General features: G+C 41.9%; 1 protein-coding gene across 9 annotated transcripts in view; it reads right to left on the minus strand.

Moving 5' to 3' along the window:
• DPF3 (double PHD fingers 3) overlaps positions 1-26,445 on the minus strand; it is a 155,260-nt gene that overhangs the window by 86,219 nt on the left and 42,596 nt on the right. For all 9 annotated transcript variants that reach the window (XM_033063590.2, XM_033063582.2, XM_033063581.2 and 6 more), the window contains exon 2: positions 1,776-1,936. In XM_033063590.2, the coding sequence (XP_032919481.1) occupies positions 1,776-1,800 (25 nt within the window). In that variant the 5' untranslated portion in view covers positions 1,801-1,936. The remainder of the gene's footprint in view (positions 1-1,775; positions 1,937-26,445) is intronic.

Consider the following 26,445-nt stretch of genomic DNA (forward strand, 5'->3'; position numbering starts at 1 on the left):
AGACATCTTGGTTCCTGGTGTGATGCTGTAACGCATTTATGATGATTCCTTCTGCATATGTATAGATGCCAATGAGACCCAGACAAGACTATCTATGTCTATCCTTGTGGAAGATGCTGACAAAACATTACTTATAAATACAGTGGATGTGTACCTGTTAGTGTATATACATATCTTCTGACTCTGTTCAGAAGGATAAAAAAAGGAAGGAAGGAAGGGAGGGAGGGAGGGAGGGAGGGAGGAAGGGAGGAAGGGAGGAAGGGAGGAAGGGAGGAAGGGAGGAAGGGAGGAAGGAAGGAAGGAAGGAAGGAAGGAAGGAAGGAAGGAAGGAAGGAAGGAAGGAAGGAAGGAAGGAAGGAAGGAAGGAAGGAAGGAAGGAAGGAAGGAAGGAAGGAAGGAAGGAAGGAAGGAAGGAAGGAAGGAAGGAAGGAAGGAAGGAAGGAAGGAAGGTTGGTTGGTTAATTTATCCAAAGCATAATCTCTTAGGATTATTTTCAGCTGAAACAAAAAATTTAACTATGGTTATGAAGCAACCCTACAATTTTCTGAGAGTACTGCAAGACAACACTAAATCTACTTTTGATATTTTAGTAATAGGAGGAGTACAAGGATCCTTCATTTAGTATAGCCTAGAAAAGGGAGAAGGAAAGTTTCAGCTAAGACTCAGCTAGGCACTTTTCAGAAGCAGCAATTGTTTTCTTAGCCCAGGAGGGTAAAGGAATATCCTATGTGTTCCTCCCACTTCATCTCTTGTAAACCAGATAGTGGACAAAATTAGAGCAGGCTTCATCTTCCCATAATTTCAGATCTAGAATTTGAGGGGGTGGGGAGTGAAGGTGCAAGGGTGCCAATATTGTTTAGAGAACTGGCACATATTTATGCACATGTGTGCATATCATACTTCCAGGGCCTATGTACCCCAGGTTCCTTCTTGCCTGGATTCTCTGGGCTGCACTAAAGGGGAGGGGAAAAAAAAATCTGTTCCCTGAGCTAATTATTGGTCAGCTACTAGACAAGTTTTTGGTCAACGTAGCCAAACTCCCCTTGGGGTTCAGGAGGACTTCTGTCTGAGCAGCATCTCCAGTCTTTGAACTGGTGACTGTCCTTTGCCTTTCAATAAAGGATTTCAGATGGATTTAGTCTAACAAAGGAACAACTGACCAAAGTCTACAAAAATAACAATGCTCTTTTCCCTTGAGCTTCACTGAGCTGTGGAACAGGCATTAGCCAAAGCTCCTTAAGGAAATATACCAACTTCTTTCTGTACCCAAGGGAACCACAGCTCCAGAACTGATATCCACGTTAGCCTATCCAAAACAGAACCAGGATTTATAGATATATTTCTAACCATTAGAACAACATTCATTCCATTAACTGGACTCCTATATTTTACTTCAGTTTTCTATCCTTCCTAATATAGTTGCTTTCAGCATTCATCTGAGACACTCCCACCCCCACCTTGGAGTTAATTCCAGTCCGGCTAAGAGCAGATCATTGAGTCTTCTGTTACAGACTGGGAATGGTAGCATGAAAAGAGCTACAATGATGCAGCCTTAGAAACTACCATGTCAGGCACTTCTTTGCTTAGAGAGAGAGTAATTAGCATGAGCTCTCTGCAGTTACCAAAGGAAATCCCCTGCAGGCACAGAGGTTTAGGCAGTTTCTCTTCTGTGTGGCCTATAGCAGGTTTGAGCTCCTATTAATTAAACCCCAAGAGGGCTCAGTGGCCAGCCCTCCGTACATGCACATGCATACACAGACACAGCACTACCAACCTGGTCCCCTGTGCCTCTTCTCCATCCAGATGTAGCAGTTGTTCTGAGCTACCCCAGTCTGCGAATCCAGGAAGGGAAGGCGGACGCTTCGCTCGGCACAGAGCCGGGAGTTGTAGCTGCGACAGTGCTCAATTGCTTCTTTGTAGAACTGGTCCCCGAGTCTGCCAAAAGAGACAGGACGGACAGTGAGAATGATTGTGCTGCCCCCTCCAACAAGAGTAGGAAAAGGGGACGTGAGGTCGGTTTGAAAATGGACAAACAGAAAACTTTGCCTGGACAAATGTAAATGTTGGTGACACAAGACGCTGATGAAGGAAATCATGCAGAAAGTGATGTCAAATTCATCAGAAGATCAGGCTGTCAGGAGCCAGACACAGATCTTTTCAGTAGCAGCATGGCTACTGAATGAGCAAATGATGCAATCACAGTGGCCCATGACCCTGGGTCAGGCCCATGTACACCACGGTGAACTCATTTGATTGTTTCTCTTCCCTTGTAGTTTGTCCAGCCAATTCAGCAAACCAGTCATTTCAAACCCATGTTACAGCCACTACTGCAGTATTTTTTAGGCAACCAGAAAGGCAGCCAAGTTTAGAAGAACTTCGCTCCAGCATTTCTGGTGTCAAAGAACCCATAAGAGCAAAGACCATAGTTCTCTTATTGCGTGCTTCTGAGACATGAAAACACATCCCTTAATAACTAGAGCTAAATCTGCAATGGTCAGACTAGAGGTTTTGTTATAAGCCTTCAAGAGTTTTCCACAGTGAAGCCTGAGGTGCCAGGAGCAGTAGGCTACAGCAACGACCAGTCAGATCCAGCATGGCAAATGCTGCTTTTCTCTGGAGCCCAGTGGGAATAACAGTTCTAAAGACAATGTCACTTACTTCATAAATAACTGTTTGTTCAAAAATTCTGTAGAATCTTCATCTTCCCTTGAGATAGGTTTAAAAACTCTGCCTGCTGGAGATTACCAAAATCCTCCCTCCAAATTTTTCTGAACAGGGAAAAGCATCAAAGTAAAGCTACCCTGAGGACACAAAGCAGCTGTCAAGCTGGAGCATTGCATAGTAGGTGGGCCACATTGCTGAACCTCACTCTTGATCTATTGTCAAGGTGAAATTCACTCATGACACGAATAGCTAGGAAAGCTACCTGATAGGGGTAAGTTCATTAGAAAATGGGAGCAGAGTGATAGATGGCATAACACACTCTGACTCTGATATTCATTAGTGTGCAAAAAGAGCGTAGCACATACAGCAAGTGAGCCAAAGGGATGCATGCACAGAGATAAAAGGAGCTCCCTTTGCTGTTCTATGAGTTGCTTTCCCCACCATCCTCTTTTGTAGTCACAACTGGCATGTTAAAATTTTGCACACTTATGAATGTCAAATCACTGCAAATTGCTCTGTTTTACCAACTGTATCTGTTTTGTCACTCACACCTTTTAAGATACTTCTCAGTTGTACCTTGTGCTTTACATGGGAGTCAAACTCTTTTTGACTTGGCTACACTGGACCAATATCCTAATTGTGACAGGGCCAAAAGCAGAGGCTTAGGGAAAAGCACAAATAGGGCAAATACCAAGGGAGGTGCCTCAAGAGGCCCCTTCTCGATTCTGAAGATCACAGCTTAATTTACCCAAGTCTCAGCTTATCCATGATGGGAGATCAGAACATTTTTTGTCTACAGAGATTACCTAAGGGTTTTTCAGAGGTTTTGTGCAGCAGTGAATGTCTGTGTGTACATGGTGCCTCTCAGACTGTCCTCCCCTGCTGACCACCAGATCCTGGGCAGCTGCCAGTGCAGGGATATTTGGAGGGCAGCTGAAGGAGAGAGCTCTCTGGATAGTGCAAGTGAGTGGAGGGTAAAGCCATGGGCAGAGCGTGTACAGCAGGATCCCTCTGGACACTGAATCCCCTGCAATGACCTCAAATGCCCTTTTCCATAAAAAGGCAGCGGGGGGAAGGAAGGGGAGCAGGGGAGAAAGGAAAAGATAAGCTGCTCTACTATACAAAGAATGTGACTAGGAAGAAATGAAATCTTATTAAAAGCTGTAATTAAAGTTGTACACTTGTGTAATCACAGTCAGTAACAAGGAGACCCCAGTTGATCAAAGATTAACAGCTCTTTCCACAAACACTTGAGCTTCCTCAGAGCTATGTCAGATTCCTTCTATATTAAACCAGGGATGCTCTCTAACTCTAAGGAGTTTACTGGAAAGAAAAGCATAGCTGTGTGACAAAAAACTGCCACCACTGCATAAGTCTTCCTTATGCCAAAAATCACTTCATTAGAATATGCACACCACAAAACATCTATATCAACAAAAACAATACATCTCAGCAACCCAGATATAGGATCTGTGTGGAGATTGCTTCAGTTTCCACCTTGCTCTAAGACTGAAAATAACTATAAATCTTCAAATGTAAAATATTTGGCTTTGAATCATGCTATCAAGTAGACTAAATTTCAGATTTTTCTAAGAGGGAGAAAAGGGGATTTAAGATCCTAATGGCAGAGAAGCTACCAAGCTAAAGGGTCAAATTCACTCTTGCCAAAATCTTGCATTCTAGCTGTTTCATTACATTTATTGTAAAGATTTTAAATATGCATTTTTTACTTTAAAGAAAAATAATGATTTAGAAGTATTCGGTCATCTCCATATTTTAAGAACGCTTGCCTTGGCTCCGCTACAGCAAGCATGATCAAAAAAATGTAGTTCTCTAAGTATTCACTGGAAAGATATTCAGATACTGAGACCTTGAGGAATTGCCCTGGACTTAATTATAAATGGAATTTTTTGTTTTAAGTGACAAATAATCAAATATAGGAAAGTAAAGAAATGGTATTTCCTTATGACACTCATCTGTCATTGGTAAACAGCTTCCCTGAAATTACTTTTGGGTGCCTAGTCGTTTTGTTTTACTATTAGTCTTTATTGGAGGGAATCTGATTCATTCCAAACTTCAGTTAGTTTTTTTTTAAAGAACTTCAAACTTAGAGATGTTTTTATCTTTTTTTGTGCTACATATCTAAACACAGCATGTTTAATCTTAGCAGGAAAAAACAGAAAATATATTAAAATCAAGGCAAAAAAGGGAAAGCATGGTCCTATTGTGTTCATCATTGCAGAGTCAGGGAGGTGGGACAAATCCCAGCCCCGTCCCCAGGAGGTTTACAATGGAGCTGGAGAACAGACAAGGATGGGAATAAGACTGGAAAGCACATGAACTCAAATGAAACTCAAATCGATCCATTGAGTTTGAGCGAGACACAAGAAGAGAAAAAAAATTAATATTATAAAGTGTATCATATGTCAGAAAAAAGATTAATTATCTGTTACATGTTTCGTAGTTTTCCCAAACTGTGTTGTTATGGAAGACTTCCACTTCAACTCCTGAAAAAGTATCTGTAAAAACTATGGGGAATTTCCTCATTATTTTTATGAAAAGTATGTATGAGTCAGTGCTGTGCTGTGACTGACTGCAAGGGTCAATTCTTCCCTTTGGACAGGGGAGTTAAAGGTCACACAGACTTGTCTAGATTGATATTAATGACACAAAATCATCAGCATATGTGCAGATTTTTAAAGATGCTGGGAAAAAGAAAGCAAGGAGCAGACATGAACAACTGCTGGACAAGGAAGTAAAATCATACTGAAGGCAGCACAACTGGAAATACAGAATACAGTTGTCAGCACACTGTGAAAAACACACAGCCCTTCAGCAGAGAGCCCCAGGTGAAACCCCAGATGTTTGGGACAGGTGTGCCCATGACACTGCTGGCATACACACAGGCTTTGCACTTACATACCAACCCATGCACACTAAAATAACCCCGTTCTGGCTGACTGATAAAAGCTCCCAGACTTGAAAAAAAATAGCCTGTGCTATTGCATACTCCTGCAAAGCTGCATAGGAGGGGTAAACGTTTAGTAGAGGTTAGGGGCTCTTTATTGGTGAAAAAAAAAGTGGGACTGAAGCTAAACAGCAGTCTGAGAGCAGTGGAAGCTCGGTGTGAACAGGGAGCTGAGCGCTCTGAAAGCACCAGCAGCCCCGTGGGTGCTGAGACAGTGATGTGAGCCTGGTGCAATTTTGTGCAGCCTTGCAGGTAGTCACTACCATGACAGCAAGCACCAGCATGGAAGATCAGACTCTGTGACTTCCTTGAGGTCACTGTTCTTTTAAGTGTTAAGAAACTGAGGTTTTCTATCATGGAATCAGGTCAGCTAATAAAAAAGTCAGGGAAGAACAATTCTTCCCTTCCCTCAATCTTTGCCTGCTAGCTCTAACTAAACCATAATGTTTCGGAGTAGACTCCAACTTACTACTTCTCTGTATAGTACCTACAGCATGTATATAGCCATGACTCTGCTGTCTAGGCATGCCTTCAATGAGGAATAATAAAAAAAAAAAAAAAAAAAAGAAACCCAAGAACTTGACTGTCTTATAAGCCCATAAATTAGCAACAAGGACCAAGAGCCTGACTTCACTCCAGATGTTCAAGGTTTCAAGATGTTTCTGTGCTGACAAGGGATCCTAATGGGCCCTGAAAGCAGCAGAGAAGCTCTCCACCTCTACTTTGCAGCCCATCCTGCAAAGTCACATATTTTCATATTTTTGAGTGCACTTACACCTTTTATAACAGCTACCAAATAGGTAGAATCCAGCACACCCCTCCTGCAGTGCCTAACACCATTCAGGCTAGTACCCAGAGAAGGTGAACACTCACTGAAAACCTATAACCAGCCATGTTCAGCAATGATTACAGCTCCACATCACCCTGGGAAAACTTGTATAACAAAGAACCAGTCCTCCTTAAATGCAGTTCTTAAATTCCCACCAGATACCTCTGAGTATGAATCCAGATTGTCTCCAGTTCTTGAGGCCAGGCCTCTTTCTAGTCATTTCCCTCTAAACCCATGCTCACTACATGACTAGGCAGGTAAAAACCTGATAGCACAGGAAGAAATGACTAGTCATGTAACAGAAAGCAACAGACTTTTCTTCTACAGTTTGCAGTGGTCCTCAGCCATGATCAAAAACATGGGCTTTGCTTTCCTTAAGACCACAGAGTTTTCTTTTACTGTACATTTAGCCTCTAGTCTTACATTTAGATCATTTGACACTGTGAGGAATAGAGAGGACAACCAAAAAAAATCTTTTAAATCAGAACTTGTTTTCCAGCGGCAACTGCCATCCAGTTTCAAACTGGGTGAGTTCTGAGAAGTGGTATGAGAAAAATTGTGCAATGCAGCTTCAGAAGATACTTTTTACTCTCCTTTCAGAGACACTAATGAATGGGCCTGGAAATGAAGCACCACTTCTCACAAAGTTGAAAAGAGACTAAGAAATCATGCAGGCACTACCTGAGTTATCAGTTGCCTGTGACACTGGAGACCACCTTGGACAATTACGTGTCTTGGCAAGTGTTGAGAGAACTGCATGGAGCTGACTATACTATTCCTTCCCAGCAGGTCCCACAAGGCCCCTGACAGTCAGCTGCTCCTTCTCTCTATGACCTGTGACATGGAGAATGCCACAGGGCTCACATCTTCAGCCACTTCTGTTTAATATCTATGCAAAACCTTCAGGGAATTTGATGAAGTATCTGGGCAGCAATGCCAGCCATTACATTGATGATATGCAGCTTTATGTATCTTTTCCCCCTCTATGCTGACAGCACTCTCCCAAACCTTGCAGTGTTGAAAGCAAGGGTAGCATAGCTGGCAGAGGCTGAAGTCAGGAGATATCAGAATGAGGCTGACTGGAAGAGGGAAGCATTACAAACTATGCACTAACACTATTAATGTGGACAATCTTAGACACAATCACCAAAAAGACCTTCCTCTTCCTCTCCCTCTCCAGTCAGCATAATTTTCTTCTCAAGCTGAAGGCTGGCCATGCTAATGTGTGTTTCTCCCATCTGGACTGGCCTGCTATGACTCTCTACCTCAGGCTAGATAAGCAACAAAGACAGAGCTAGTTGCAAAACTGTGGTACTTACCCTATCAGAAAGCAAACCAAAGAAGTCTGTAGTCCCCTGCCTGTCTTTATGCCTTTTCCTCACAGACTCTAAAACACCACTGATTTTCATGAAGGGCACAGTGGACTAAGTTCAAGCTGCTTGAATGTCTGTTGCTCCTTTCTAGACCCAGATGCAACTGGAAACCTGTGCTTAACAGAGTCCAGTATCACCAGGATCCTGTAACATCTTCAGACAGCAGGCCCTCAGCTCTAGAGCACCTTCCCAGAAGAGATAAAGCATTCTGCTTTGCTCATCCTCACATTACGTTGGAATATGCTAACATAACATTCATCAAAAGATCCCAGCAGAAGAAAATATGACATATTCAAGAGTGTCAAACAACTATTGGGCATTAAACAACAAAGAGCTGGCTAGGCCCCTCCTTTGGCTGCACTTTCTGGAATTTCTAGTTTATAGGCAGTGCCTAATTGCTACAAGCATGCACCCTTTGCAACTGCATAAAGGTAGGACATGGAGATTCAGGAGGAATAGAGAACAGCTTTCCTGGCATTAGGTGAAGCATAACACACTGCTCAAAATCCTACCACAAACTCTAATGCCAAGCCAGAAAGTGCAGGAATGTGCAGATTCAGTTTTCTCATAGTGGTCTACTGCAGCTGTCCCTGCACAACATTTTCTAATGATGTAAGGGGTGTGAACGTGAGCAAAGGCAAAACAGGATTTCCAGATGTGCTACAGAATGACTCAAACTTTCTGGGCTCTCAATTTTTTAACATAAACTTGGCAGCTTTCTAAACACATATCTACACTCACCAAGAGCCAGAGTTATTGAGACAGCTATTTCATTTCTATACATACTGAGTAATTTCACCTGATGGACAACAGGAAGACTGTATAACTTTTCCCAGACTGGGAAACAATGTCAGAGAAACAATGGCTAGCAGAACTCTTTTGGTAGTAGGTACACTACACAAATCAGGCCACAAAACAGTACACAAAGCAGACAGTGTTGCTGGAGCACCAGTGATCCAAGCATAAACAAAAGACTTTCCAGGAGAGTTAACACCTTTTCATTGGAAGAATTCATGCAGACAGGTCAAAATAGACAAGCTTCTAGCACTTGTTCACTGCTCTGTGGCAGGTGCAGAGACTCTCTGTGGTTCAAGGGATTAGGAGCCATCAGAGAACTGATGACCAGCTCCTGAGTCAGCACTGGCACAGCCCAGACATGACAGCAGTCAAGAAGATGCCCTGAGTGTAGGTTGAATCCCAAATCAGTGTAAAAGCAATGTGAGGTTTTTTAGCACCCTCCTCCAAGCATTCAGCATTAGCATTCTATGTAGAAAGGCAAAGAAATCCCCTTTTGCAGGTATTTACCAGAAGACTTGCCCTGATGGGTTGGAAATCCCTGCTGGCTACTTGTGGCCAGAATCAACAGGGTATTCACTGCTTGAATCACGATGTGATGCTGATTTGTAACAGAGAGAGCAGCCTCGTAGAGTGAGCTACATTCACTACTCTGGAAACAGGCTTAGGCTGTAATTTAATCCACTGTGAAACTACAGGTATCATCTCATGCAAAAAGTCTGTCTTTGAAGAAAAATGACAAAAGGTAGGCTTAGCTTACAATTTGAGGAAAATTGATCTGATTAGCCCCATCCTCACAGGTATTGTAGAAGTATGAGAGCTCTGCTGGCATTTCCATTTAAAGAAAAGAAACAGCAGCACAAGCTAATACTGCCAAGAAGAGTGTGGTACGTGATGGTATCTTGCTGACAAAAATCTGGCTTTCAGGGTAAAGAGCTGCAGCCATCTTTGTGCAGGAATAAGGATTAGAACTAGAGGTGCTCCTCTTCCTACAGCTGTGTATGACCCCGCTCAGGGCCACAGCCACAATCCCAGTTCTCAAACCCAAAAAAGTGGGATCATTCTCCCCATCTCACTCAGCTGTTAACATGCAGAGTTGTTGGCTAGATACAAGAGGTATCTGTGTATGGTACAAGCTGATGTGTACTTATGATATTAGGTATTTCAGAAGATTAAATTATCAGCCATATTCAAATACACTGGTCTGTGAACAATTATACTACAGTCCGTGTGGTAATTTGTCCACATCTTCTCTTACTTTACTTTAATTTCCATGAAGAGGCATCAACAGCAGTTTCCAAGTCGTTCATCAGGCTACCTAAGTTGTTTCCAGAGACAGACATTGCATACAATGTCTATTAGACTCAGCACAGTGACCAATTAGGTTAATCTCAGAGGCAGAGTCCTTGGGGATATCTCAGAGCATCTATTCTTTCTCAAGCCAGAGTTTCTGTTTTAAAGAGATGCAGCATCATCCAATTACATGAACAACAGGTGTGAAAGGCAATAACCTAGACCTTTTTTGTGTCTGAAGACAGCACTCAGAATTCAGCTTGGTCCTAACCTCCCCTAAAAGGTCAAAAATTCTCTCCAATTACTACAGGAATGAACTAACGAAAACTTCAGCAACAGTATTAGATTGGACATGACAGCATCTAAGGGATTTCTTCATATATATTTTTAGAAAAGCAACTCAAGCTACTGGGGCTTGGGGTCACCAGAATTCTGTTTGGTTTAGTACAACAATAGTCTTACAGGCCAGATGTAGTCAAAGACAAAGTCTATCCACTCAGCTCCCATGGTTCTGATTTCCCACAGTGATCCTATCTTTTGCATTCCTGGTAAAACTCACAATCTATCACCCAAGCTGGCACCAGGAAGACAGCAAACCAGACTTCTACAAATTACTCTGCTGTGACTTCCTTTGTAGCTTTAATAGTTCCCCTGCAGAACATGGGTAACACCCTACACTTACCTTAGTAATAAATCGTGTGCATTACTTCAGGCACTGTGTGTACTAAAAAGATGTTCAGATCATGAGCAGAAATCCTCTCCTAGCTCTAGCTGTGCCAGCTAAAAATATCACCCATTCCCTCCTACCCTGCTACTTTTCACTGTTTGTCTCCCAGAGCTTACTGCTCCCACACCTCCTGCCAGTGGCAATATTTGCATGAGCGCTCCCTGACTCAGTTCAAGCAAGGCCATTCGATCTGTTCGAGCGAACCCAGCTGACATGGCCTGGAAGAGCTAAGGGCAAGCTCACAAAACACCAGAGCTATCTCCAGCAGTACAACCAGCTTGGGTTAGTCTTCAAGTAGCACACTTCTTTGTTTGCAATGGGAAAAAGTCTGTCCACACCATCAGTGGTGACAGCTAGGTCACTCAGCCAGCACAGCCCTCTTGGGAAACACAGCAAATGCAAATGGAAGTTGCTCCCTACCAATCCAGTTACATCACTGGCCCAAATGACATCAGCTAAGCTGACAAGAGCATTCCTTTTCACATGTCTCTAAGTATCACATCTTTCATAAAGCTACATAATCTCCACCAGAGCTCAACAGGCAGTGAGATGCCAAGAAAGACCATGGGGGTTTTGCCCCATGTTTTAAGCCATAGCAGAGTCCCACTGTCAAAGCTCTACAGCATGGTCCTGGTCTGAATGACCTCTGTTAGTCTTCTTGGAAGTTCTTAGGCTGGGATTTTCCCTGTATCTTGTGTAGTATTTAATAGACAAATATACAATGTCATTCAATACAGGTGTCAGAATTTTAAAAAGATTCAAATAAACATGCAAGTAGAAGAGTAGTACAAATGTTCCTAAATGGCATGCAAGCTTCCCCGCTACACTGAACTGTTATTACATTAATATTTTAGGTACTTCCTGTCCTTTGACTAGAAAGAGCTAGTAAGTTCACATTTTTCTGCTTACTTGTCTCTTTTGTAGGAACCTTACATCTCCTGCTGCAAAGAAAATGCCACTCCAGGAAACAATCCTTTTGCACAGGTGAAAATGATGACAGAGCAGAGATCTATGTAGATCTAACATAGATCTAACATAAAACCACATAATTATTAGAGTTTACTTGGCCTCTGAGATCAGCCTTGGGAAAAAAATCAGCTAGAGCCAATACTTTGAAGTTACTAATCTTGAATGGGTAGCACTTTCAGATCCTTGGTCATGATCTATGTGTGACAAACTGAACACACATGTAAGAAGCACTAAAATCTACTGTACCCAGTCAATAATTATCAAAACAGGAAATCATAGATTCTGTTCTCTATAAAGTCATCTCATACCTAGATAACTAATGTTGTGTTTCTTTGAGTTATTATTTCTCTTAAATACACAGGAGCAGTCATTCTGTTACTTGTATAAATCTCCTGGCCTTGGCAGATGTACAGCAGGGATATACTTGACTCATGCTACGTAGGGGAATTCCCAAGATAACTGTGAATTAGATTTTCTTTTCTCACCTCCTTCCCCCAGCTCTACCCTCAAATGGAAGTAGGGCAGATTACGGTCATTCCTCTGCTAAAGTATCATTATTACTTCTCAAAAAGTAACAATAAAAATGTGAGAGGTGAAACAGACGCGTCCAACACATCATCTTGCAGCTCCCCGAGCATAAAGAATGTCCTGTATTGAGAACACACTGGAACTAACTCAAAGGTCTAAGCACCTGGATCTTCTGCACCTGGAACACATCCCACGGGAGCAGAGCAAACCATCATTGCAAATTCTAACATATAACTCTGAGGAGTGATGTTTCAAACACCTCTGCCCTGATTTCTGTAGATATTTGTGCAGCACCCAAGAGGAACTCTTTAATAAAGTCAAGAAAAAGTACTTGATACAATCAGCTTTCAGAAACTTAAATCTCTAATGGTTGTTCCCATACAAATGGACTTTTCTTGCACCTCTCTTTCTTCGGCCTTGCTTCCTGTTCTCAACACTGCCTTAATTCAAGTATCAGATTGAGGTTGTTATTACTGTAGAACAGTTAAACTAAATGTAATTCACTTAACAATTAGCAAAGCCTGCAATATTGTTTTGCTGCAACTATCACTGCAATATAACAATCCTTTCTTCTGCTCAAATAATTAACTCTTTTGGTAACTCTGAAAGACTCAGTTGTTTAATGCATATCCCCATCATGCTAGGGCAGACCTCAGATTCACGTCTGGTCCCGTGTGTTGACTGAGGTCTTCAAACACTTGTGATGAAACCCTGCCTGTGACCAAGCATCAGGTCCCAGTTCAGCACAGCACATTATTGAGCGTGCAAGTCCCCTTCAATTCAATGTTAGGCAGATACTTGAATGTCTTGCTGAACAGAGATGGCAGCTGAACAGAGAGCACATGCTTCAGTGCACTTTTAGAATGAGGTTCTCAGAAGCAGATATACGTGGGCAAGGCTGTTCAGGTCAGTTTATCATGTTTTCCCAGCTGGAACTAGCCAGGGCTAACACATTGGTTCCATTTTCTTTCTGTATGTAATACACTGCAGTAGTTAAAGCTGCAGGTCACAAAAGTGTAATCTAGGGATCATGAGACAGTCATTAATCAATCAACCAGTGGAAATAGGAGCTGGGTAGATATCATTATCTCTACATTACAGATGAGACACAGAGAGTTTGCATAACAAAGCCATAGAGAAAGAGAAGTCACTTTTCTTATTTCCCAGTTTTGTGCCATCTTTTCCTCTGAAATCTTTTTTCTCACTCTGCAAGACTTCCTTCCCCAACTGCCATCCAGCAATTTTCTTGGTTCAGAGACAAAGCTGACACCATGTCACACTGAAAGCCAGTTGAAGCTCTTCTATACAAAAATCTGTTAAAGAAATACAAAAGTAATCTTTTTTTTTTTTTTTTTTTTTTCCCAGATATCCTGTAAAAGCTACCTGAACATTGCAGTGACAATAACAATGACAAGCAAACACGGTGACTAAACAAAAGTTTGGACATGGAACTAAACCACATACAAAGTCTTCACTTGTCTGCACCCCAATTAATACAGAATGGATACAAGCATCACAGTGTCTATAAACAGGACAAGAAAAAGATTGACAAGTAACTGAAGGAAAAGAATTGCAGGAGTCAACTGTCAGAGCAAGGAGAGGTTACAGAAAAAGAGAGAGAGAGAGGTTAGCCCATTGCCCTGGAGTAATGGCTAGCCTTTAACACATGGCCTCTGCTCCTGTCAGTATTTCTTCTTGGACAGGTTATCTCAGGAATTTATGCTTTCCAATAATTACCTTTCAGAGGGCTCTCACTTATCTTGCAAGAGGAATCCAACAGTAACCTGACCTGTATTGCTCATGCAATCACCATCCACCCCCTCTAACCTTACATCCCATCTCTCAAAGCAAAAACAAGCAGCTCTTCCCAGACTTCCAGTGCTGCATCAGCAGCAGTTGATAAAATTGCTTTCAAAGTTGATAAAAGTAAGAGTTTTAATGCTTAATGTTACATAAACATAGATGAGCTAGCAAGCAAAAGGAATAAAATATTATCAGCAGGTTAAAAATACTTTGTGTGGTAACATTATATTATCCAGACCTCAAGGTGAACAGTTGTCTTGCACCACCATAAGAAGCATTTTTACCTGAGGTAAATTTTATTATTTTACTGCAGCTGATCTCAGAGCCAGTCAGCATTGTCTTTAATAAATTTTGGGACTCACAAGGCCTTCTAATTAAGCTCTCTTCCTGTTACCCTTCCAATCTACTTTTCTGCCACTGTGTGAATTGCTTTTCTTCTTGAAACATCAATGCCAAAGGGAAGCTTTTGGTTTTGGCATTCACTCCAGAACCATTTCAGATTAACTTGTCTATCTTTGCTAAAGTATATGTTATTACACTCAGCTTAATTATATTTCCATTCATGCTCTGATCAAGGCCCTCTCAGGTTGGCTTTTTGTGTAAGAGACTCTATTACTTCCAGTAGAAGCTGATGGGAACCAATTTATTCCCATTACCACAGCTAGAACAAGGAGAAGGATTCTTATTTTCTATTTTGGATTTAATGAGATATCTCTTCAGCAACTCAGTAGTGATAAGGAAACACTTCATTATCAAGTTCTGACAAAATATCAGGCCTGACACAAGAAGTAAAAAGTCATATAACATTCATCATGGAACCCTATCATCAAAACATAGGGTCTGGGCACATAAACCACTAAATCTCTGTTGCAGAGTGGATTTCCCTCAATGGGCTTACAGCCACTTCAGGCAGGAACCCAGAGGAATCTCTCTTTTCTTTTCCTACACTGGCTACCCAACTAACTTCAGCCTGGAATAATGTCCATGCCTCACTCTGGCTGCATTATTGTAACGGAGTCACATATTGCATTCAGACCCATGAGAACTTTGGACAAATGCACACCCTCTCCCAGGCATTCCCATACTCCCATAGGAACAGGATGGCACCACAAGAAAGAGTTTGATGTAGGGAGAGCATAAGAGGGGAGGGCAAGAGAAAGCTGCTGTCACCTCATTAAACTTCAGTAGGTGCCTAGGCCCAGCAATGCTGCACTACAGTTTGGATTTATGTCTCCTAATTAACAGAATTCACAGCATTAAGTTTTCTCTTTTTGTTTTGAAGGGGGAGGAAGAGGAGAAAAAACACATTCCAACCATTTGGCATAGCAAACTTCCCCCAGCTATCCTCTGGGAACAAAAAGGGAGGGGGAAAAAAAAGGCTTGTCACCACACAATTTAAAATAACCCATCTTTGCTGGCTCCACTGTGTCTCAGGGGTAGATCCAAGTCTTAGCCCCCACCCCTCAGGGCTGCAGGCCCAAAACACTTGACATTCATCATTAGAAACAAAACAGCTCCAAGGCAATGGGAGGGGGAAGGGAAGAGTGTCTCCGTGGGCAGGAGTTGAGAAGGGAATGAAAATAAAGGATCTGCAAAAAGGTCACATGTAAGGAGGACATGGAAGTCTTCTTCCAAGGACTATAATGCATAGATTAATCCTCTTGGTGTGGCTACTGAACACAAAGCAGGCAGGTAAATGCCCTCTGCCCTCTGTGGGGTGATCTCCTATGTGATTAGCTTGGGAACTGGGATTATTTGATGGCAGCAATTGTTGGCTGTATCACTTGAACAGCAGAATGATGATCTGCTTTCTCTCCAAAGTGTCCCCTCTTCCCCCCAAAGAGAACCACAAGCCACATGCATGGAACGCTAAAAAATCTAATCATCTTCAGTGAGTGTTATGAAAGAAAAGGTCTTGAAATCTTCTTTGGAGTTTTTGTGTAATGTACACTCATCAGTATCACATTAAATTTTTGTCAGCATAAAGACTAGGAGACAGCACCATGTGACTCAATGAAACGCAGGACACTTCTTGCAGAAAACAGAAAACAATCTAATGTATTACATAGCTCAGCCTGAGTTCCTTAAAATATCACATCTGAGTTCTGAAGGGAGCAGTAGCTTAATCAGAGCCTCCCTCCTCAACAAATAAGCAGGCTTAGCCAATATTTCAAAGAACTAGTGATTGTTCTTTACTCTGATGTAGTCAAAGAGAGAAACACAGAGATGGAGAGATGGAAAGCAACTCTTCTCTGCAGCAGTCAGGAAGAAAACACAATTGCAGAGCTGTACAAGTTTATCACGGTGTGAGGACCTGACAGTGCACTAAAGCACTCTCAGCTCACCATCAACACAAAACAATGACAACAAAGCATCAACCACAGCACAGCATCAGGTACCACACCCTGGCGATTGTGTTGCTCCCTCCCAGCCCATTTGAGAAGCGAACTTTGCAGGTTTGACTATCACTCATCTACACCATTGCCTATACACAGATTGCATATATTTATAAATTAATCACTGCCACATGGATTCTTGGGCATAAGTCTGCCATGAATGGCTTAGAATGCTTTACTTAAGAGGAGCTATAGGAACACACATATGGGTTTTGAATAGAAAGAATGCCTGGTGTTCATTTGACATTTTATGTGTTGAGATACAACTCTTCCAAGTCATTCTTGTTGTGGGGGTAATGTAGAGCTGGGGGAATCTCTTAACTTCCTTTTCATGAGACTTCTTGCCAGAGAGAAGTTCAATTATGAGAAAATGATACAATTACATGACTGATAACCTCATGGTTCTCTTTTTTCTCTCCTCCTTTTGGTCTAGCAAGCCAGAAGACCGAAGGAAAGAGGACAAGTCCAAGTGCAGAGCACACTAAACTAAAATGAACCTTCACTATGAAGCCAGCTGATAAACAGTTGGTATCTGTGTCTTCAGGCAGTGGCAACTTAGATGAAATTAAGTCTGTTCCTATGAAGTACCTCCTATTCCATTTTACCCTTCAAAAGTTTCTCCTTCAGCTAATGAGGTTTCTCAGTTTTGTCTGGTGCATCCAAAAGTGGAGAAACAGCTGGAAACTGCTGCAGCATCTGGAAAGCATCTGTGGCAAAAATTCCTAGAGGATTTAGAGGTGATAACCAGTATGGCTATAAATTACTATAGGATGACATGGTTTTGAGATTGCTTTTAATATCCCAAATCTGCCACTTTACAGAATCTTTATGCTGCATGCTTATGCTTAGGTTTGTTTGATCTCTGTTTTCTGTTAATTCTGCCTACTTAAAGGAGACAATCTTGATAAAATATTGGAATCTACCAAAAAAAAAAAAAAGAGGACTAAGTTCTAGCAATGTCCATGCTTAGAGAGTTGTTAGTGCCCCAAAAATGGAAGCAAAAACATAACTTGTCTCTGCAATTATGCAATTATCTGCTTCCTTCAGGGGTATATATTCTATAGTCACTTGAGAAACATGTTTATATAATGTCCTGAAGGACCAAATGGCTACTGCAGTAATATCATTCCATGTGATTTCAACTGTCAGTACATTTGAATAGAGGAACACTACAAAAATTTTTAAGAGTGGAAGCAGAAAAAAATACTACTTGCTTTTGCAAAGCATTTAATATTGTAACAGCAGGTAAATTACGACAAATTACAGTTCACCTTCAGTCTGGGTTTAAGGCCTGATTCTGAACTTCAGGAACATCATTTCCCCATGCCATTGTATATTTGGTTGCCATTAAAGCTTGCATAGACCAAGAACTCAGTTTGGATTTCTCCTAGATTTACTAAGGTAAAAAGCTGCACAAGATGGAAGAAGAATGAGGCCACAGCATTGGTATTGGTATTTGCCTATGTACTGAGGGATTTGTTCAAAGACTTTGAGGTTGAAAAGACAGGTATCAAATCAAATCAGTCCAGTGGGGAAACTTTTAATCATGGCTCCCACTGAACAAAACAGCAATACCACTGGGAATGACACATTTGAATAAGTAAGGAAAGATGGCAAGAAAAGATTGAAAAGGGAACAGTAAATGGAACAGCACACAGCAGGGACTGTGTGTCTTTGAACAACAAAGGACTGGAAATTACAAACTGAAAAATGGAGCCCAGTCTCCACCACCCCTACAAAATAATGTACAAGGCATTTAACACACAAAGGTCCATAAAAACAGGGTACAAATTCCCAGTATTCTAAAAACACTTAAGATCTATGGTAAAAAAAATTACCAGGACCCTCAAGCCCTATAACCTGCACAAGAAAGACAAAACTGGCTTCACCAGTGTTCTAGGGCATGCAAAATTCCAAGAGATTTGTGAGACAAATGGGCTTAGATCATGTCAGGAGGTGATCCACATCCCATGCTACAGACAAAAGCAAAGAAGGAGACCAGTAAGACAGTAGATGACAAAGTATCGCTGGGGCTGTGGACTCCTCCTATCCATCCTTCTTTTCATATCACCATGCATACAAGGGATCATTAGACTTCAAAAATATATATAAAGGCCCATTCCAAATGATAAAGTCGAACCATCTTGGTAGAGGGAAGTAGGAAAAGTCAGGTCAGATATTACTCCACACCTGTCCAGATTTGGAAGTTTTACAACATAGTATTTGATTGGATATTTACCAATAGGTTCCATCTTGAGATTCAGGCACATCTGTTTTAACTGGAAAAGTAGGCTGAAAAGGGACTAAGTCCAAGTTCAAGAAGTGTAGCCCTTGACCTATGGAAAATAAGCCTTCTTTATCCTGATATTCCCATCTTTGTTCCTGTATTCCAGCTACTACCCACATCTGGCATTTAACAGAATCAGAGAATGATTTCTGTTGGAAGGGACCTTAAAGATAATCTAGTTCCAATGCCCTGCCATGAGCAGGGACACCTTACACCAAACCAGGTAATTTTCATCTTTCAAAGCAGTGAAGTATTTACAATATTTCCAAATCAAATCACTCAAAAAATCATGAGTTGGGCCCTGTTTCTGAACTGGTAGATTATTTCAGTTGTAAATATTTCTACAGTTGGCAGAGACAGAAATTTTAGCAATAAAACTGGAAATTTCACGTAGTCCCCAGTTTCTAGGAGCTAGAGTTGCTAAGAAAGCAGTATATTTTGAAAGCATTAACAAAATCGCTGTCAAACGTCTAGATAATAAAACCAGAATAATACTAGTATGTTAGACACTAGCACACATCTTAGCAAAAACTGGCAATTTGAGTAGAAGGAAACATCTTTCTCCACCAGAAAGGTCTCCCTCAAATAAACCCACTCTAACTACAGTCCATTTTTCTCTTATGAAGAAAATGCTCTTCGAGAAGAGGACCGAACCAGCTTCTGTTTACTTCAGGGTACTCTTGACTTACATCAGTGCAAAAGGAGAATCAGGACACTTTGTACTATTCTTCCTATGGCTCTGTAACAACAGAGGACATTTTAGAGGGACTGACAAGACTTTTAAAAGGATGTATTGAAGGAGACAGTTTAGGCTACTAAAATTAAAGCAATTAATCAATCCAAAGGTAATTCTGATCATGTAACTTATGCATTCACAGACTGTGAAACTTAAAGTTTGCAGTCTATTGTGGTTCCCAGAGCTTGATTCTGTGTTGACCAAACCAGAAAAATAAACCATGGGCAGAGCTTGAAGCAGCATCAGGAACTCTTCCTGTATTTTATTCTCCCCAGTTTTATTCAGCTATAATGCTCCAAAAGTTGCTGACAAAGTTGAAGTGTCAGGACACAGAAGTCCATCCCATGACATCCTCCAGTGACCTCCCCACAGCCACAGAATCAAGACTGGATATAAAAATGGCTGCTCTTTGCTGAACAAAAACAGCTTCTCAATTTAGATCACAAACATACCTTTAATTTCCCATCTCCGTTTGAAATCTCCCAGGCAGAGGGTCCTGAAAACATGAGTCACCCCAAATAGTAAATCTAATTAATTGTTCCCAATTGTACCCCACAGAAAATCCATTGAATATCACAGGACTAAACAAGGGTGGACTTTGTCCTACCTTTCTGCTACAGATAGCATTTTACTGTCACTGAGGAAATAAAATAATCAGAAGAGAGTAATGATAGCATGTGTTGTGCTAGCTGCTTGCTGTTCTTCACGTGGGGCAATCACCGGCAATTCTCAGATTTAATCTCTCTCCTTCCCCAACCATGCAGTTGATTACCGCTCTCATTCCCAGTTAAAAATCCTTGATCAGCGTAATGCACATAAAGGAGTCTCTGACCCCAGCTAAGGGAACCACAAGAGATGACATTTGGTTCTTTGAGAGAGGAATAGATAAAAAGGAAAAATGACAGCTGGAGTCAGGAGGAGCTAGTTAGTGGATTGCAGGCCCAGGAGGGTGCAGGGTGGGGGCCACGAAAGAGAAACAATAAGAGACTGCAGCCAGACTGTTTCCTCTCCTTCCCTAAATCTCCTTTGAGTCTGTAAGAATGACTGCAGCAGATGTCAGGACCCATGGGGATCACTCCTTTCGCTTTCTTATCTCTTAAAAAAAAAGTAACCTAGAAAAAAGAAGAAATATAGGAGAAAAAAAGAAAAATTAACTAATATCTCTACTGACATGTGGGAATGACTACAAAGGTGAGCACCACCTTGTAATGACCTGTGGTATGTAAATACACTGAAGCCAGCAGGAGGAATTTTTCTGGGTCTGGTCCAACAGGGGCAAACATTTACAGGATCTGACTGGGATTAACCTGTGGTTTCCACTTCAGGATACAAAGGGGAAATACAATAAGCAAGCACAAGGCAGACAGCAGTTGTGAGGAACATCCCTGTGCTTCTCCAACACACGCAACACAGCCAGAGCTGGCTTGCAATCACACCTGGCAAACACCTTGGTTCTGGGAACATCCCCAGAAAACACTCAATATGTGTGTGTGGATGCATGTGTGCTCATACCAGGGGGTGTTTCTCACCATGCAGCACTGAACACACAAGAGTTCATCCATTCCTAAAACATCAAATCTGATTTGGCATTACTCAGGACACCAGATAGAAACCAACAAATATTAGTCAAAGGCACTTTAGGCCAGATTCGCTGCCACTGGTGTAATTCCCTTGAAGTCCATGGAATTACACCAGAGAGAAAAAGGCTGGCTTCTTAACATTTGTGGCTTGCCAAATTGTACATCTGTGTTGGTTCTTTTGTTTTGGAGACAAAATTCTACAAATTATCTTTACGAAAGAGGTTGATTTTTCTTGTAGAAAGATCACAGTTTCAAGAAGTCCACCTTGATCCACTGTCTCTTTTACTCCATTCCACACACACAGAGGGACACCACACTTTTTCAGACTTGCAAATATGTGAAGGTGTACAGGCACTGATGATTTTAAACACTTCACAGGAGAAGTCACTCCCTGTCACAGAAGAACTTAGCAAGTTGGATGAGCCTTCAGATCTTTCCAAGATTTCTGTAAGGCATTTTAAAAGAAACATTCAAGATGAAACCAAGTGTTTTGGCTTTGTGCATCAGGAGCAAGAGGAAGCCCATGAACTGCAGAAGAGGAGACCAAATTCTGACCACAGAACACACTTGCACGCATTTACAGAAGGGAAGCTGCATGTACTCATACACTCATTGTTAGAAGAGAGGTTCTAATCCAGATTTTTCCAAAATCTGTAATCCCCTCCTTTATAACAATAGGTTTCAAAAACACAATCATTTGGAGGTTTCCCGTTTCATCATTCTGGTAAACCTACTCAAAGAGAAGGAAGTTGTGTGAAGTCCTGAAAAATAAAAAACCAACCCACTACTGTTATACTTTGATGGGCTAGTCAGGAACCCACCATCCAGACCATTTAGTTGGCTCAAAAGGAGCTTACAGCAAAATGCACAGCATCTAATCAAGATGAACCTATGGGTTAAAATACATCACCAGCTCTGAATATTGGAGGTGGCAACAGTAGAAAGTGAGCATTGATAACACAGCTTCTCCACCAATGTTTATCTCCCAGGTACAGCAACCAAGATGAACTGGGCTCCTCAGCCTCTCTTCATTTTTTCTCAGGCACCCAATAATATCTTCAACGCCTTGTCTAGCGAACACAACGGAAAACCCAGCACCAAAACCACTGTGCAACACTCAACAGCAGTTTCCCACACCTGCACCTGGAGGGCAAAGACGAATCCTGTTACAGAAAAACGTGTGAGTGCTCCAGTCAGGGACCATGTTAGTACATGTTTGTGCAGTGCCTTGTTCAGCAGGACCCAAATGCAGAGTGGAGCCCTTGGACACAGGCTAGATTTCTTCTTCTTTTTTCTGTATTTAGGAAAAATCATACAAGATCACAAAGGAGATCCAACAAATATGGTTTAGGAAAGAATAATTTATCTGCTTTCTCTGTAAACACCAGTAACTCATTGCTTGGTTTTCATGTTATTTCCATCTGAAAGGCAAACCTGCTATGATGGGAATGAACTCAGCCAAAACCAAAAAAACAGGGCACCAGTGTAACTGGGAAAACAGACCAACAGTCTGAAGGAGGGGAAGTACTGAGCCTGTACCATGGGAAGGAAAAAAAATTAAAATAAAAAAGAAAAGGCAAGGAAGAACAGTAATTAAAGACACAATGTGGATGCAGGAGAACACACAAAGATCCCCCCCACCTCAACCCTGCCATCCGTATGACAGTGCTGCTTTGTGGAACAGAACAATAGGTACATTATACTAACCTATAATTATCCCAAGAAGAATGATAGCAAAGTCAAGGCATTACATGAACATTGGAATATTGGATACAATCCCATAAGAAGCAAGAGGGTAGAGGAGGAGCTTTATAAAGAGATTGAAACCTTCCCAGCACAGAACATCAAAGACAAAATTTCATGTTCTCTTCACATTTATTTGGGTTTTTCTTTTATTTGATGTGATGATTTAAACACAGTTCCCTTTTTCATGTATTTCTTGGCTTCTTTATGCTGAAATTGGTTCCAGCACTGTAACATCCTCCTTCAACAGCATGGTGGATTTGGCATGAGCAGGAGCTCAGCCCAGTGCATGGTTGCACCATGTGTATGAGCAGCAGGAGGCGAGGATGGTGGATAGAGATGAACGCCAGCTCCGGACAAAGAAAAGCAAAGGGGCTGACGATTCAGTGAATGCATAATCCAGTGTTACCAAGGCACAAGGCACACAGGCATGCAATACCTGAGCTCCCATTCCAATCAGATAGCAGGGTTTGAAATACAGGAAGCAGTGAGGCACAACTCTACACCTGTTTAAAACATGCCACTTGCATTTGTAGAGTTATGCAATATCAGGGAAATACTGAAATAAAGACTTGGAGTTATGTGGGTTTTTTGCTTCTTCTGTCAGTCTGTTTTTAAGAGACCGTATGTTGCATTAGACATATCCTTGACCCACAAAGAGTGGAATAACCTATCAATTCTGCAAAATCTGAATGTTCCTTCTTGATTTTTCTTTTAATGCAATAGTAACTATGACAACCTGGTGTAAACAACTGTATCACTTGGTCCATGGACAGTGAAGGGGTATGCAAAAAAAGCAGTCAAATATAAGCACTTTTTTCTTTTGTTCATTCTAGGTGAACCCTGCTCCTCACTGTAGATACTACTAATTGAGCCCTTGCTTCCACCAGAGAGAATGTCCAATCACTCCAGCACACTGTGTCTCCAAATAATGAGCAAAGATTTTTCTTTTTTTAAAATCATGAAAACACTGAAGATCAACCCTTGTAGGATGTTGCCATGCGACTTGTGCTCAGCTGCACTTAAGCCTGTGTGTTCCTGGTGAAGGCCTCCTGACTCCAGCCAGACAATTCCCATGAGCTACAGGGTGGTTCTGCACTGTAGCAAGGAAATACCAATGCAAACAGTTATTAAAGGTATTTACAGCCCCGTAGTGACAGGCTGTGTTGCAGGGCAGCACTCAGGCGCTGTTCCCTAATGGATTCAGACCTCATTATTGTGCAGTGTTGGAAAGGGAATACAGTAGCACCTTCTTGACACAAAGCAGGACACCTCTGACCAGCCAGTTGATAGTGTTTAACCTCTGTGGGGAAAGCTTGGAGCTGTTGCTGAGTCTACCAAGGCCCAGAATGGGGCAAGGACCAAACTTAGCAGAAACCATGTAGCCCTGCAGCAGTGCAGGAAACAGTCAGCAGTATCTCACCTTTGTGAGAGAAGCTCCTGAGGAGCTAAAACGGCAGAGGGAACTGGAAGTGACTGTTTTGCAATGAAGTTCAATTTGCCCTGTTTAAGGGAGGAGCTCCCAGGCTGGAACTAACTTGGGGCTGGGTTACAGGCTCTGAAGAAGTGAGTCTTGTCCTTGAGCTGTGTGACCATCAGCCCTCTGTAACTGGGGGTCAGCTCCTGAGCCAGCCTACTGCAAGGGGATGTGAGAGTGGGGCTGAGCCTCAACTTGGCAGGCACTCAGCAGAACCTGAAAGCAGCTTTTGCACACCAAAAGCCTCCTGTATTGTAATTTTGGGAAAAGAAAGTAGGTGCATGCATTCTCCCTGCATATGTCACACTTGCAGTCCTGCCTGCAGCCACCACCTAAAAGTGAAATCCCATGCTCAAGAAAAGAGGAGCTTATTAAGCATTCTCCCACTCACTTTTCTAATGGGTGCCTAATCCCTTCTCATTTTTTGCTGCCCCCAACCAGCATGGAGAGGAATGGAAAAGATATGATATATTCCTGTGCTCCATCATGCCTCCTCAGACAAAAAGACAGTAACATCTGCAAGAAAGATAAGCCACTCTCTGTCTCCCTTCAGCAGAGCAGGGGCCTCTCTGTTCTTGCTAACAGGTGTTAATACAGAAGGGACCAAGAAGTGTTCTCAGTTGTACCACATTAAGAAGAAAAAAATTAGCATCACTCCATTAACATGGGAAGACTCGTTCCTGATGTCATGCTTCTGAAGCTGTGAGCAGAATCTGGCATACAAGCAATTACAGAAGTAATTTAGAGAATTACAGGAATCATTCAAGACAGCCAAAACAACAGGGCAAAAATACAGCTTATTTAAAGAAAATGCTGGGTAGGACAATGCTGACCCTTTTTTTTCACTCTAGAACAGATAACCACAATAAATACAACCATTTTTTTTGAACACTATGTAATGGAAAACTTACCCTTGCCATTCACACTTCTCTCACTACAGACACCCAGCTGATCTCATAGCCCTCCTCCCTCTGCCACATCCACACACACACAGCTTGCTTCTCAGGGCAGAGCAGCAACTCATATTTCATCTGTACCACAGGCTTCATTTGTAACTCTGCCCACCGAGTGTTGTCAAAAAGCTGGAAAGGATACTGGAATGAAATCTATGCATCTCTCTGGCCTTCTGAATGATTACAACTATGAAACTTAAACCCGCTAATGTGCTAAGCATTTTCTGGCAAAGCTGGTGGGTTACTACGGTATTTTGGGAGGGGGCAAGTGCTTGAAAAGACATCTTCCTTGGGGAGGAGAAGAAGGAAGGAGACAAAAATGTGGCAAAGTGAATTGCTCAGCAGATAGATACTCGGCAAACTCCTCAAACTTGCAGTATCAAGGGTTACGTTTCAAAGATCCAGAAACAGTTTCCCAGGACAAAAATAAACTTGTGTGCTCCTGCCAGGTGGATACACAGCACTGCCTTTTGATGAATGTCTTTTGATTTTCTAGAGGTAGTAATTCCCTTCCTTTTGCCCTGTTTTGACTTTAGTCAAAGCAATGTCTTGTAGGTTTATTCTCCTGCTTTCCATTTTTTCAGCAGAAATCACTCTGTCTTTACACCATTTTCTGACTTAAATCAGATGAGAGCCCAAGAGGAAGCCAAGCCAGAAGCACCTTAGGCTCTGTTATGTGGAAAACCTCCCGGTCTGAAAGTGCTGACCAGCTGCTTGCCATTCCTACTAAAGCAGGGAGCCAGGCAGGCATTGCTGAGAAGCCTGGCAAGGCATGGGAAGCCTGTCAGAGCCCCAGGCAGGCACCTCAGGCAGGGTGCACCCACAGCTCATCACATCTCCCCTTGTAAGAACTTTCGCATGTTTCCTTCTCACCCACTGTTCCCATATGTTCTTATAAGAACCAGGATATTAAACAAAAAGTCCTAAACTGTAGCAACAAGGAACAGCCAGAAACAAAAGTATACCAAATACTACAGTATTTCTATGGAACAAAAGAGGTACAGCCAGAAAGCCAGGGCTCATCAAATTACACTACTGAGCAGGACAGTTTTGCAAAGTAACAAAATTTCATGCTTAAAATTTTCTTATGGCCTGTCTTTTTGACCAAGGGAGAAGGTAAAAGTGCATTTGTTATATGCCTGGTAGATAAAAGGAGAAAAAAGGTGTCTTCCTTTAGGAAGCTAGTTTATGGTGTGGATTTCTTTACCCAATTAACAAGGGGCAGGAAGAGAGGAAATGGCTTCAAGTGGGTCCAGGGCAGGTCTGGGTTGGATATTTGGAAAAATTTTCACCAAAAGGGTTATCAAGGACTGGAACAGACTG

The sequence above is a fragment of the Catharus ustulatus genome, chromosome 6 (genome assembly GCF_009819885.2).
Source record: "Catharus ustulatus isolate bCatUst1 chromosome 6, bCatUst1.pri.v2, whole genome shotgun sequence".
NCBI classification, from domain to species: domain Eukaryota; kingdom Metazoa; phylum Chordata; class Aves; order Passeriformes; family Turdidae; genus Catharus; species Catharus ustulatus.